At 35.4% G+C, this 15,305-nt stretch overlaps 1 protein-coding gene across 2 annotated transcripts in view; it reads right to left on the reverse strand.

Moving 5' to 3' along the window:
• LOC128999394 (protein singles bar-like) overlaps window positions 1-15,305 on the reverse strand; it is a 41,769-nt gene that overhangs the window by 7,899 nt on the left and 18,565 nt on the right. Inside the window, exon 2 of one of the 2 annotated variants that reach the window (XM_054425996.1) lies at window positions 1,863-1,992. In XM_054425996.1, coding sequence (XP_054281971.1) covers window positions 1,863-1,979 — 117 coding nt within the window. In that variant the 5' untranslated portion in view covers window positions 1,980-1,992. The remainder of the gene's footprint in view (window positions 1-1,862; window positions 1,993-15,305) is intronic. The other variant, XM_054425919.1, reaches the window with a different exon arrangement.

Here is a 15,305-nt window from a genome sequence, read left to right on the forward strand (position 1 = left end):
AGTGCGCATGCGCGAGTTCTGCTCACAGCAATGTTGGCAGCTGGACACCGTTTCCATTACCTTTTGAGCACAGCTCACAACAATGTTGTCAGCTGCAACGGCTGCCAACACTTTTTGTTGGCCAACACTGCTCAAAACATTATGCTAGTGTTTCCATTCAACATTTTACTCCAACTTTGTTGTGAGTTTAGCTGACAACAATGTTTTGAGCAGAAAATGTTTGATGGAAACGGGGCTTTACACATACTTTCTCCCATAAGTTTGTCAACAACCTTCATCATGTGTAAGCGGTGAAAGTAAATATACGGAAATGGGATTTGAACAATTTTGTTCAGAATTTAAAGGACTGTAACATACTAAATTTTTATCAAAATTGTTCGAGCCAATTTTGGAAAAATCTGATTTTTCCGTTATTTTATGGGGTTTTTATGGGAAAATAACATAATTTACAATAACTTTTGAACCGTAATTTTTACAGAAATGGGATTTGTACCATTTTGTTCAGAATATAAAGGACTATAACATACTAAATTTTTATCAAAATCGTTCGGGCCATTTTTGGGAAAATCCTATTTTTCCGTTATTTTATGGGGTTTTATGGGAAAATCCCCACTAAAAAAAATTTCTAAAAAATTAAAAAAAATATCAAAATTTTAAGGACCATATAATACTATGTTAAATCAAAATCGGATTTTTGTCTAAAATCCTATTTTTTGTTCTTTTATGGGAAAATAACATAATTTACCATAACTTTTGAACCGTAATTTTTACAGAAATGGGATTTGTACCATTTCGTTCAGAATTTAAAGGGCTACAACATACTAAATTTTTATCAAAATCGTTCGGGCCATTTTTTGAGAAAATCTGATTTTTCCGGTTTTTATGGGAAAATCCCCATTAAAAATCATAATTTTAAAAAAATGAAAAAAACGCCTGGAGATACCATGGATTAGAACCTACATATGTACCAAATTTCATCAAAATTGGACCACAGGTGCAGTCTCTAGCTCTGTACACATCCAGACACAGACACACACACACACACAGACATCACTTCGAAAACCACTTTTTTGGGTCCAGGGGGACCCAAAACGAATATATCCACTCAAAACTCAAACTCGAAAATTTTGACAAAAACAATACTTTCTCCATTTACTATGATATAGGGGGAGAAAGTAAAAATGTAATCAGACAAGTTGAAATTTGCTTAGTCTGCAGGTTTGCTGCGGCAGGGGTATTAAGTCTTGTGTTATTTTTAGAATGATATTAGAGTGACTTATTTTAGCTATGTTTACAGTAGAAAACATGTCTCGCACTGCTTACACTAACAAAACTTTATCATTTGCTTTTTTGATAAAACTTTTTTAATTTTTTTATTTTATACTAATTTATTAATATTTTACTAAAAACACCCTTTTAACCCTCCCTGCAGCAGCAAGCCTATTTACTCATAAATCTAATGTTAATTAAATAGGCCTACATTTAATTGAAAATCAATTCAGGCAACTGGAAATTCGCTTAGTCGGCAGGTTTGCTGCGGCGGGGGTATTGTTATGGTGTATTGTATTGTAGGCAGTTATATGAAACTTATCTTTATTCTTTTTTAAACTTCTGATATTAAATTTTCCATTCAGCAACTTAAATTGTCCGAATAGGTTTTTATGGCAGGAATAATACATACACAAGGTTTTTATGGCTGGTTCTTTGAGAATGGCTCTTTAGGGCCTCAAAAAAATATATATGTAATTACAGTTTGAAGATGTGCTTTATGTTTTCTAGTTCTGTTTTTTATACCTATATCATCAACAACAGTACTGAAAAATTGTAATTTTCTATCCTAGAATTTTATAAACGGCACTTACCAGTTGAGCCAGCTTGAGCGTCCCTGGCACAGTCTGCAGAAATCTGAGATGAAGGCAACAGCAAGTGGTAGGAGAAATAGAGCGAGTCACTGTGTAAGGTGTTCTTCGACTGCCCATCACTGCAAACAATCTGTTACCAGTTTATTGCCTCGTAATACCGTACCTAATTTAATAAATTTGTTAAGTTAATTTAATTTTTTTCAAATGTATAGGTTGTGAAAATTAGGCTATTGCATTAACATTTTCTGTAGTGGTACAACAAGCCTTGTTTATCGGCAAGGGCTCAATGCCATACCGTAACCCGAATGATTCTTAAATGCCGGCTCATAGACAAAATAAGATTGAAGGATACCTCTCAATAGCCTATCTGAGCATTTTTAAAAAGCTGCCAACATGAAAATATTAATATTCAATAAAATCCCCCACCTTCATTGCCATTATGCCTGACAAACTAAATGGTTTATGTCCTACAACCATGGCGATTACACTCTAGCCTTTACTTCTTTCTCCTTTCACTGAGTGAGTATGGGTTTGAGAAATCAGAATAACCTCTGGTGCTGGCATTGAACCTAGGAGGCTGAGAAAAATGCTTTCAATTCAATTAACTTCTCATTTAGGTTTACAACCTAATTGTTTGCCTTCTCTCTCAGTGCCTCATAAATTTATTCCATACTTTCCAACAATATATTAAACTAGGTGAAACCCGTCGAAATCGACGGTTACTTTCAAGGCTTACGTTAACTCATCTAACTGCGATAAGTTGGGTGAAATATACATATTTTGAGCCTTTAGCATTGTTTGAAGAGTAATAAGTGTAAAAACAATAATTATATTAATTGCGTTAGTTGCCAAAAGTTTGGTTGATCATTCAATGATTAAAATATTTCCTATACTGTACGTCATTGGAGTTATTATTAGTATGTTATATGGTATCTCTTCCTTTGGAAGAACCTTTAAATACTATTAAAATCGTATTGGTGGATCTTTTGTAGTTAAACACTTTTGTGATTTCATCAGTGTAATATGATTTAATTTGGAAAGAAAATATCCTTAGAGAAGACATATTCTAACTTCAAAGGGAGGTATATCCGTTAAAGTGCAAGTTTGATTTTTCCTTCGTCACGTCGCGTCAGTTCATATCGTACTTCTGTGCCAATGAATGAACCCTCTCATGGTTTTGAGAAATTGATTGTGGGGTTACTGTTAAAGCTGGAATTCCTTCACATGGGGATGTCAGTTATTTGTCTCAGCCTTATCAATAACATAAAGTTGTCAATATAATCTCTCTACGGAATGTTAGGTGTAGTGGAATACTTGAAGTTGGCTTTTATTCTTGAACTGTTAGGGGCCTCCTAGTTCATATGGTCTTGGCGGCTTCATTGGCAACAAATAATGCAAATGACATAGCAATGACACATTTCCAAAAAGCAAAAATACTGTAAATTGGCTGTTACGTATATATTGACGTTTACATATTGTTAATCAAACGTATCTTATAAAGGATTATGTGATCTAGTTTAAAAGGAATATGACCTTTCTGTCATGACAGTAGCTGTTTAAATAGTATTTTCTCTTTGTACCATATTTTACAGCCAAAATGTCGTGTTATTTTCAATAATGTTACCAACCCAGTGCGCCAAAGTCCGTAATATAGGCAGGTGCAAATAATTTGTCAAGATGGGTACCATTTTAGGCAAGGTTTCTATAATTGGATTTTATTAGACACGATAAGAGCGGATATTTCTACATAAATATTTGATATGTGTATGATAAAATGTAGGCAAAAGTGGTGAAAAAGGCAGACACCAACCCGTACAATTGATATAAGCTAGTTCAATAAGAAATAATTTATGAATTGCTGTGATACCGTAAAAGGGTTTTCCACTGATTTCGTAATGGAACATTATATTGCAAAACATGACATGATAAAGAAGAAAATCAATTTGAAAATCAGAAAATAACATTGCAAATACTTATTTGGTAGAATTCAGTAACTTCCAATAAATATGTGTTGTTTGAAATACAATTTAAAAATTAACAGCTGTTTCATTAAAAAGTATTAAGTTATTCATATGGCCAAAATGTAAACAACTCTGAGGAGGGATCTTTAAAGGCTTCTGGGGCAGAATCCTAAGGGATTTTGCTTAGTTTTTCTTTTGATAACTCATCTACAGACCAAGACCTTTCTTTGGACACCTCTATCAAGTTTCTACGTCCAGCCGTTCTCTCAAATTATTGGGGACAAAGTTTCCAATTAAATATTTAGATTCACCCATGTTAATCTTATGGGAGAAACTCCAACTTTGATGTCCTGTGGGGCAAAGCCTGAGGATTTTTATTACATGAATTGGTGAAAGGGGGCGTCTAGACAAAAAATACTTTATTTTGACATGTCGTTTGTGAAAATCCGTCCATTATTAACGGAGGAGTAGGTAGTGTTTCGTAGAAATCGCCTTCACGTATTATATATAGGGATGTATAAACAAATTATAATATGCCACTGCATACTGGCACAAGATTATAAGCCAGAAGTTCTAGAAGCTAGAAAAATTATAATTATTTTAAATGTGTTTGCTTTTTTGCTTGTTATGAATTATGAATTAAGTATAAATGAGACAGTCTTTTTAACCCAGTAAGGACTGGGCACTAAATAAGCAGTAACAGTTCTATTTTTAACTAAAAAACATACAACTCAATCAGTACAATACCAACAAGTTGAAATAATTTACCTCTAAATAAGTTACCTGATTTCGCTAAATAAAAGCTATTTATAAAAATAATAATTGCAAAACACCCAAACTTTTGAGCCGAAGTTAGTCTGCAACATATATTGTATATTAAACAGAAAATGTAATAACATATAATGTAAGAAAGTCCTAGAAAATATTTCAGTGCTGATAAAACTGATCATTATCAGTTAGAGTTGTCTTGTACAAGCAAGGCCAAAGTCCAAAACAACTTTTTGAGGATAACTAGGTTTAAAACCACAAAATCCCAGTTAAATAATGCATTTGAATAAAGGTTGGACTGGACATGATTTAGTTTTACCTGTTCCTACCCCCCCCCCCCCCTTTATATCCAATGTGATTTTAAAAACACTTCACTTGGTTTAACTACAGATTTAAATTATGATCGTGTATGGTGTGTAAATTTTAATGCTGTTCAAATATTGTTGAGTAGTTTTATGGTAATTTAGTTTATGTATACAGAGAGCATCTTAAATGGAAGCATAGGTTTATATGAACATCCAAGGGCGTACCCAGTGTAATAAACCTTTAGAGAATAAAACTTAGGTTTTATTAAGCAAAACTGAATACAAGAATTAAACAGAATAAATAAACAAATCTGACTAAAACATTAAGAATGTCAGCTGACATTTTGTACAGTACTTGGAATATCACCACATTCTTCCGCTCTAGTAAATTTTATACACATCGAATTTCTTAGGTAACACCTTTGGTCTGGTTGACCGACGTGGTGGATGAGGTTGATTGCAAGGAGCGCTGCTGGTTTGATGTTCATCATTTTCAGGAACACCATCTGACGTTGCTGGTGGTAAACATAAATCTGTATAGTTTTGAAGCAGCGGTTGTGACGAAGTAGTGTTCTGTTCCAGAAGGAGCGATTTTGACGAGGTAGTGTTCTGTTCCAACTGTTCATCACCGTCTTCGTTTTCATAAGTAAAATTTGTTGGATTTTGCATTACATTTCCTCTTGGTGCTAAATATCTTAAGGACACAATTGATTCTCTTCCTTCTTTATTGCGGACTAAAGAATATTTTGGGTTTGTCTCAATTACTTCAACCTCTTCGACCAGTGGGTCAAACTTACTGCCTCTTATGTGCTTCTTCATAAGAACTTTTCCTGGAATAGTCAGCCAAGTAGGGATAGTTTCTCCATTGCTAGATCTTCTTTGATGTTTAAACATTCTTTCGTGCGGTGTACAATTCGTAGCTGTGCATAAGAGGGATCTGATGCAATGAAGGGCTTCATCTAAAACACTTTCCCACTGAGTTATTTTCATCCCTCTTGATTTCAATGCTAGCTGAACAGTATTCCATATTACTCCGTTGAATCGTTCAACTTGCCCATTTCCACGTGGGTTATATGGACTTGCACGACTTGTAGCTATTCCCAAATTATGTAAAAATGATTTTAGTTCTACCGACATAAAACCGCTACCCTGGTCTGTGTGTATATATGATGGTGTACCAAAAATACTGAAGACTTTGTGAAGTTGTTTGATAATAGTTCTTGAGCTCATATCAGGACAGGGGAGTGCAAAAGGATAACGTGAATATTCGTCAACTATAGTTAGAATATAGGTGTTATTTGTTACTGAAGGGATTGGCCCTTTAAAATCCATATTAAGCCTCTCAAATGGGGCCATAGCTTTGATGAGATGTCCACTAGAAGTTTTCAGGAATTTTGGTTTGATCTCTGCACATAGTGGACAGCCTGCAGTCATTTTTCGCACATCTTCGACTGAGTAAGGAAGATTGTGGGTTCGGACCCAGTGCACCATTCGAGTAACGCCTGGATAACATAGTGACTTATGTAAGTCAATTAAACTTTGATTTGGCATCGAACTGCAGAGTCGAGTGAAGGCATCAGCGACTGTATTTTGAATACCAGGCCTGTAGACAGTGTCAAAACTAAAACAAGACAGTTCTAGCCTCCATCGTTGAAGTTTCTCATTCTTTATTTTGCTACTGTGTTTTTGATCAAAAATAAATGACACCGACCTTTGATCTGTCACAATCTTGAAATGCCGTCCAACTAAGAAATGTCTCCATTTCCTGACTGCCTCGACAATAGCTGCTGCTTCCTTTTCTATTATCGAGTGTCTCTTTTCACTGTCTGATAACGATCGTGAAAAAAAAGCAACTGGACGACCCATTTGACTAAGAGTCGCTGCAAGTGCATTCTGTGATGCATCAGTTTCTACTACGAATGGGATAGATTCATCAATAGTATTAATAGCAGACTGAGCTATCTCTTGTTTCAGTTTTTCATAGTCAGAAACAACTTCTGGAGGAATTGGGAATGTTTTGCATTTAACTAATCTGTGTACTTTTTCAGAAAATTGAGGGATCCATCTTGAATAGTGAGCTAGCATTCCAACTGCACGCCTTAATAAATCAAAATTACTAGGAACAGGTAAGTTCAGAAGGGGTTCAAGTCTTTCAGGATCCGGTTTAATAGTGTTATTTTCAATTAGGTATCCCAGAAGTCTGATTGATCTTTGGGAGTATGAACATTTGTCTTGATTCAGAGTCAGCCCGTACTTGTTGGCTGCTGCCAAGAAATTTGCAAGATTTCTATCATGATCTTCTTGATCTTTACCACAAACCGTCAAATCATCTAGATAAGCAAAAACCCCTTCTAACTTTTCTTTACTGATTATACCATTAATTACACGCTGGAAACAAGCAACTCCATTGGTAACTCCAAAAGGTATTCTGTTGAAATGATATAGTTTTCCACCTGCTTCGAAGCCAGTGTATTTTTTCTCATTTTCACAAATAGGGATTTGATGGTAAGCGCTTCGGAGGTCAACTGTACTAAATACCTCATACTTAGAAATTTTTGAAACAAGATCTTCAATATTTGGTAAAGGATAAGCATCAAGGTTAGTGAAACGGTTAATAGTTTGAGAGTAATCAATGACTAACCGTCTTTTGTGATTCTCATTTTTGGTAACCAGGACTTGAGCCCTCCAAGGAGAATTGCTCTCTTCAATTATTCCTTCAGACAACAATTTACCTATTTCATTTTCTATAAATCTTGTTTCATCAAGGGAGAACCTTCGAGATTTTATTTTTATTGGGTGACAATCTGGTGAAAGATTAGCAAATAGTTCAGGAGGTTCAACAATAGCTGTAGGCAAACTGCAAGGGCCCAAAGTTAGTGCTGGCTTAGAACCGCCAAATGATATGCATAGATTTGTATACTTAGAGAGAATATCATGCCCAATTATCATGTCTGCACAGAGATTAGGCAAAACTGAAACCTTAGTTTTATTCTCTAAAGGTTTATTACACCCAGGATCAAAACTAGTTGTGGGCAAGAGTGTTCTTGAAACAGGGGTCGCTGGGGCTATACCCCCCAGTCTGGAGTGGGGTTTGGGAGTTCACCCCAGGGGAAATTCTAAAAACAATACTGAAATTAGCGTTTTTTATGCTATTGGGAGACATTAATATAACAAACCTAGCTCTATAATCCAGCGTTTATAAAGTCTTAGTTTATAAAATGGATTTATGTCCGTCAATGGGGTCAGGTCAGGTTGCTTGGCTTTACAATACACATTTAACTGTATTTTTTGTGTCCATGCTAACTTTTCACATCCATTTATAACACCCGAAATATATGGTAAACTATTTTGAAGAGTGCCTGATAACGTATGCCGTAACCCATAAGAACAATTTTATTTGTTAAATTATTTTTGAAGGCAAATAAAAACAAAATAATGTCACAAAAAATAGGTTTATATTAATTCATTATGTATTACAGTACGCAAAGTTAGTTTATTAATATTGCAAGAAATTGGTCTGTTTTTTACTACTGTTGCAATTTTTATTTTATTGAAGAATGAATCAGAAACTAATGAAAAGTTGATGAAATGTGCCAAAAAATGTCATAAAAATCTGTAAACTATCTTACTCATCTTTTCTCATACAAATAACATTTTTCTAGAATCTCAATTTTTATACCTTATCCTTGCTTCTAGGGGGTGGCAACTGCCCCCCCCCCCCTCTCTGGGTACGCCCATGTGAGCATCAAATTAAAGAGCTTTGCTATTTAAATACAATGCCGCAAATTTGAACTCAAATGGACACGCGGGTCGCGTAATTACAAACCCTATGCGGTCTCAGCCAAGGCGTATGAAAGACGGCGCTGGCTTGTTCGGGTCCCCCGAGTGGTGACGGAGATGCCCGAAGCCCTCACTCGCTCGGTCCGTCGAATCGTGGCGTGGTGGAGAAGCCCGAAGTCAGTCGGAATACGACGGTAGCCTTCACTTTCCCCGTTCTTTGCACTTTGCAGGATTATACTAAAACTGTTTTAAGATGTGATGTATGATACTGGATTTATTGATTAAAACACAATGAGTTGTATACCTTTGGTTTCAGGAGGTTCTGAAAAATGCAAATTTGTCAATATATCCCTATTTGCAGCAGTAGAAAATTATTTATGTAGGTACTAGAGAAGTTTGTGTGGTGGCCGAAGATGGGATCTACTGCAGCTGTCAAAGCTTTATCAGGAGTTCAGAGGCTTGCTCTTATAATGATAACTGGGGCAGTAAGTAGCTGTCCTGGAGCAGCTCTAGATTGTCTGCTTGATATGCTACTCATCAACATTTTCATCAAGGTGGTAGCAAGAAAAACAGCCCTACACCTTAGATGCGAAAACTTATGGATACCCACAGGAAACAATAAAGGGCACTCCAAAATTGTTCAGGTGGTACACAATGATGAGTTGGGCCTGCCTTCAGATGACATGTCCAAAAATACTCCTTTGGAAAGCCTTTCAAAGTACTAATACCAGATAGGAAGGATTGGTCTGGGGGAAAAGGGCCCATCCCCACAGGTGATTTAGAATGCTACACTGGTGGTTCTAAGATCAAAAATGGGGGTACTGGAGCAGGAGTGCATTGGATAAATGAAGGCACTGGCATTTGTCTTCCCATGGGGGTGTACCCAACTGTTTTTCAAGCGGATGTCCCGGCCATCTTGGTTTGTGCTTGAGAACATCTTAATCAAGAGATCAGAGACAAAACAATAAATATCTATACTGATAGTCAAGCAACCTTAAAAGCACTAAACTCTTACGAATTCAACTCTAGGCTCATGTGGGACTGCCTTACTTCTGTGTCTGAGTTGGGTAGGAGAAATTGTCTTATGCTCTGCTGGGTGCCTGGACACTCAGGCATAAAAGGAAATGAAGCTGCTTCTTAGGGTCAGCAAACTTACTCTGTTTAGGCCTTCCAAAAAGGTTGCCTCTGACCTCTTGAGACTAGACAGACGAAGAATCAAACTAATTGTAGAACTGACAACTGGTCACGGGCGATTCAGGAAACCTTTACAACGGATGGGCTTATTTGATGGTGAACCGATCTGTAGACACTGTGATAGGTCAGAAGTGACAGCCGATCACCTGCTCATTGATTTCAACGAGCTCTCTGATGCTAGAATGATAACTCTTGGTAATTTGGCTAGAGGAAGATATCTTCCCGAGGATGAACTTATTGGGAAGCTACAGGCATTCATTGGACGCCTTAACTTGTAAAGTCAACAAGAAAACAATTGTCTGGGGTGCGCAATAATTTTATTTTGGATTAAGTACTTTAAGGTCTCAACCTGCCCCTGTTAGATAAGATAAAGATAAGATAAGCGGATTTTTTTATCATTCTAAACTACAATTTAATAATTCAGAGTCTTCGAAAAATTTAAATAAATGCTTACTGTAAAATCCAAGACACGTAAAAGTTTCCAAATGTTTTGTAATCGTGTGCATACTATTTTTTGTAGTTACTTTTATAGTTATTGAATTACAGGGTAAAATCTAAAACGTTAACAATTTTACAGTTTTCCCTATTTGTATAAAAATTATGTCTACTCATATAAAAAGAAATATAAATATATAGACATTGAGACTCAGAAAATATATAGCTGTAACCACGAATACTAATACCGGGTCTTTTCTAGTATTTGTGGTTGTAACTAGTCCAAAATTGTGGACGTCTGGTAAGTCGCAGAAAAGTGGGAGGAGTCTTAAATCAAAGGTCTTGACCCCAGGGACTCGGGAAAAATAGCAGAATAAAGTTGCCAGAAAACGAGATATAACCATAGACAAAAAAAATTAAACTGAATTAATAAGTAAACTGTTGTAGTTTGCTCGTTTATGGATATCTATATCTATACTTCTATACTATAATATAAAAATCTAGTGGTGTCTGTCTGTATGTTTGTTACTTTAATAAGCGCGTAAACTACTGAACTGACTGGGCTTAAATTATACAAAAATATAGCTACCATACCAAGGACCTTTATAGGACTATTCACACTTTTATACTGACTGTGGGCTTTGCCCCTTTGGCTTTAAAAGTTCTGAGGTGAGGAATTTAAAAGTAAATATTGATTGGCCTCCATGGCTGCCATGAAAACACATACAATGTTTGCAATTTGCTATGCCAACCAAATGTAAACAAGCTGAACTGTCAAACCACATTAATTCACAATTCCACAGCTGGTTTATAAATCTATCTATCCAAATTTATGAAAGAGGAAGTTTGTATATATATATATATATATATATATGAACGTTATGGACTCCAAAACCGCTCGACAGATTGTAATCAAACTTTCAGGCATTATTAAGCATTATTCAAGGATGGTTTTTGTGAAGTTTGGTGCAGATCCGTGAAAAGGGCTCCGCCCCATAGTGGCTCTTGAGTTTCCCATGTTAACCTTATGGAATTAAAGAATCTTAACAGCTGGTTCAACTAAACAATTTGATTCTGTGATGTTCAATAGCATTACCCTAGTAGCACAAATATATATTAAACTAGATGAACCCGGCAGACGTTGTCTTGCCTTTGACTATTTATAATCCCGCGGGCTTTATAATAATAATAATAATAATAAAACGTCTTTTATTTAAAGCGGTTTTCAGTAACAATACTGTTTTTCAAAACAACTCAAGTCAATACATACAAAAGAAATATTACAATAACAATAAATGACTTATTAACTAACAATACCTTAACTTATATTTACAAAAGACATTTTTTGGAGTTCAGTCGAAAGGCTTTATAACTAAGTTTTTTTACATTTTCTGGCAGTTGATTGTATTTCTGAGGAGCAAAAAAAGAAAATCCCTTTTTACCATATTCTAACTGGACGCGAGGCAAGTGCAGCAGGCCATCCTGTCTTGTACTCCTCTCTCTCACATCTCTCCTAATTTTTAACTTATCTTTCAGATAAGTCGGTCTGCTAGTGTTGGTGACCCTATGAACAATAGCCACAGTCTCTAACAAACATTCCGTCTGCACAGGCAACATCCCACTTTGCTGTCTAAAGGAAGATATGTGGTCAAATTTTCTCAAATCATATACAAATCTTAATGCATTGTTTTGTAAACGATTTATCAAATTAGTTTGTTCAATTGACAGACTGAAACCAAAGGCAGGCAAAGCATAATTATAATGACAGGCATTACCAAAAACTTCACTATTTGTAGTTTTACATCTTCTGCCAGTATTTTCCTAAATCTATTAAACACCCTGAGCAAAGTCATGACCTTTTGAACGATTGATTTTACCTGTTTTGAAAATTTTAACTCCACGTCAATTGTGAGACCAAGAACTTTAATTGTCTCAGTAGACTTTAATATCATGTTCTCCAGAACTACATTGAGATCGTGTTTATGAATTAAAGAATGCATGCTGCGAGAATTAGTGAAATGTAATAACGAGCACTTCTCAACATTCAAAGCCAGCCCATGGTTCTTAGACCAGTGAGAAATTTTCATCAAATCATGGTTTATCAACTGTTGTGCTTGCAAACTATCTGTGGGCTTGAAAGAAAAGAGAAGTTGTGAATCATCTGCATACGAAAACAGTGAGCAGTGAGATAATTCTTCACCCATGTCAGCAGTGTAAATAATGAACAACAGAGGCCCCAGTACACTCCCTTGAGGTACTCCACAGTTCTTTGGGAGAGGCTCCGAAAAGACACCATCCACCCTAGTTATCTGCTTCCTATTTACAAGGTAAGATTGAAACCAGCTTTGAGCTATTTCACCAAATCTATAAAATTTTAACTTGGCCATCAGCAACTCAAAGTCGACCGAATCAAATGCCTGAGAAAAGTCCAAAGCCACTAAAGCACTATCAAGCCTTTCATCCTTTGCTCTGTAAAGCTGGTCCATTATATTTAACAAAGCTGAAGTGGTGCTAAAACCTCGCCTAAAACCGGATTGGTTTTCAGCTAAAACACGATCTATAAACACCTCAATCTGGCTTGCCACTACTTTCTCAAGTAGTTTGGATACAGCTGGAAGAATAGAAATTGGTCTGAAATGAGACATAAATTGGGGTTGCTTTGTTTTTGGCAGAGGAAATACCAATGCATTTTTCCAACTCTTTGGAAAGCGCCCAGTCATAATTGATAAGTTAACTAGCTTAGTAATAACCCCCAAACAATATGGACTCACTGCCTTTAACATTTGAATGGAAATTCCATCAGTTCCACATGCACTTGTTTTGATATCATTCATAAATTTCTTTATATCGTTATCATTTACAGATTTAAAAATAAATTCTGTATAAACTTTGTCACATAAGTTGTGTCTATAGTAATCAATTTTACTTTGAGAAGCCTTGTTCCTAGAGCCCATGCTGACAAAATATGTATTTAGATCATCAGGGGAAAACGAGCAATTTATTTTTTCATTACTTTTCACTATCCCTCCAGTTCGCAAGACCTTCCAAAAGGATTTTGAATCCTTGAAATCTGTATTATCTTTAAAATACAATCGCTTAGCTTTCCTTATTGCCCCATTTACCAAGTTGCGAAATTTAACATACATCAATTGATCATGTGTGCTCTTTGATTGCAGAAATCTAGATTTAAATTTACGCTTTAACTTTGTTAGTCTTTTAATTTCGTCATTTCTCCAGGGGGCCTTGCACTTTGTCACTCTTTTCGTGACAAGTGGGGCGCATGAGTCATATATTTCTCCAATCTTAGATGATAATGCTTCTGCGATTGGGTCAACATCATTCAGCATACTCATATTATTCCACTCAACACTAGCAACCAGATCTATAAAGGCATTCAAATTGAACTTCTCATATGATCGATACGTAATAAATTTTGCAGGAGCTTTATTTTTGGGCAAATACAAGTCACAATATATGAGTCTGTGATCTGTGATCTTGACTCCTCTGTAATCCAGTAATTTCGAAGTGTCAATAACCCCAGCTGACCTATAATTCAGTTTATCTTCTATTATAATATGATCAATCAAAGAAGATGAAGTATCAGTAACCCTTGTTGGTTCCTTAATAACTTGAACAAGACTCATTTCATCAAGCATCTTGTTTATGAACCTTGTGTCACCTTCATGAGTGTCAAAAAGATTTATATTCAAATCTCCAAGCAAGACGACCTCATCGACCTCCATCTTTTTATCGATAAATAAGGCTTGGAACAAAGGTCTTAAACTAGAATATGCAACATTTGGTGGCTTGTAAACAATACAGACATTAAATAAAGTGCTCTTCAAACGAACCGTACCACACATATATTCCACACTGGTGTCAACATTTTCTAAATCAATTTGTTTGAAAGTGAGCCCATTCTTAACGTAAAGTGCAATTCCACCTCCACTGGATGGTAGACCATTTGTACCATCCCTTCTATCTTTGCCCCATTTAACTTCTTAATTTTCAAGATGATCTCGTTCGCATGGCTCAATCACGTCCTGGTTGAAGTTCGTTCGCTACGCTCACTCACCTTTAGGTTGGAGCTCGTTCGCTGCGCTCACTTGCCTTCAGGTTAGCTCGTTCGCTACGCTAACTCGCCTCCAGGTTGAAGTTCGTTCACTACGCTCACTCACCTTTTGGTTGCAAATTAGCTGTTGTCATAAATTTAAAAGAAATAATAGTGCTGCACCCTGTTGGTAATCCTTGTAACTTTAATGCTATTGAACATCATAGAACAGAACCAACTTGTTTAATTGAAACAGCTGTTAAGATTCATTAATTCCATTTCTCATAAGGTTAACATGGGAAACTCCAGAGCCACTGGGGCGGAGCCGATTGGACGGATCACGAAATTGATGGTGTATAAACCTATTCCATGACATTCTACACGTATGTACCAAGTTTCGTGGCAATCGGCTCAGCGGTGTCTGAGTTTATCACTGCCAAACAAACAAACAAATATATATATACAAACATCCTCTTTTATACCCTAGTAGCACAAATATGTATTTTATAAATATTTTATATATTTAAAGTTGTATTTGATAGAACCTCAAATAAAATATATAAATAATATATCTTTAATAATAGTTTGATATATTCAAATATATATTTAAAATATTACCAAAAAGCAATGCAAAATATAAATTAAATATAAGTTTTGAATATATAAAATATATTCATAATATATATTGATAAAATAAGTATAGAATCTATAATATACATATTTTATATGTATATTTTCCTATTAAATATTAAAAAAAATTATGTCTTGAGAATATTTTAAATATATATATAAAAATATTTTTGAAACTATATTATATATTTAAAGTATTTATAAATATATTTTGAAACACGTCAGATATTTTTATTAATAAAATAATAATATACTAGATAGCCTGTTGCTCGAAATCGAGCAAAATTGCAACTTGTAATAAAATAATGAAGAACAAAAA

This window comes from Macrosteles quadrilineatus, unplaced genomic scaffold (genome assembly GCF_028750875.1).
Source record: "Macrosteles quadrilineatus isolate MER2022 unplaced genomic scaffold, UCM_ALF_1.0 Scaffold_1__1_contigs__length_201487025, whole genome shotgun sequence".
Lineage (NCBI taxonomy): Eukaryota > Metazoa > Arthropoda > Insecta > Hemiptera > Cicadellidae > Macrosteles > Macrosteles quadrilineatus.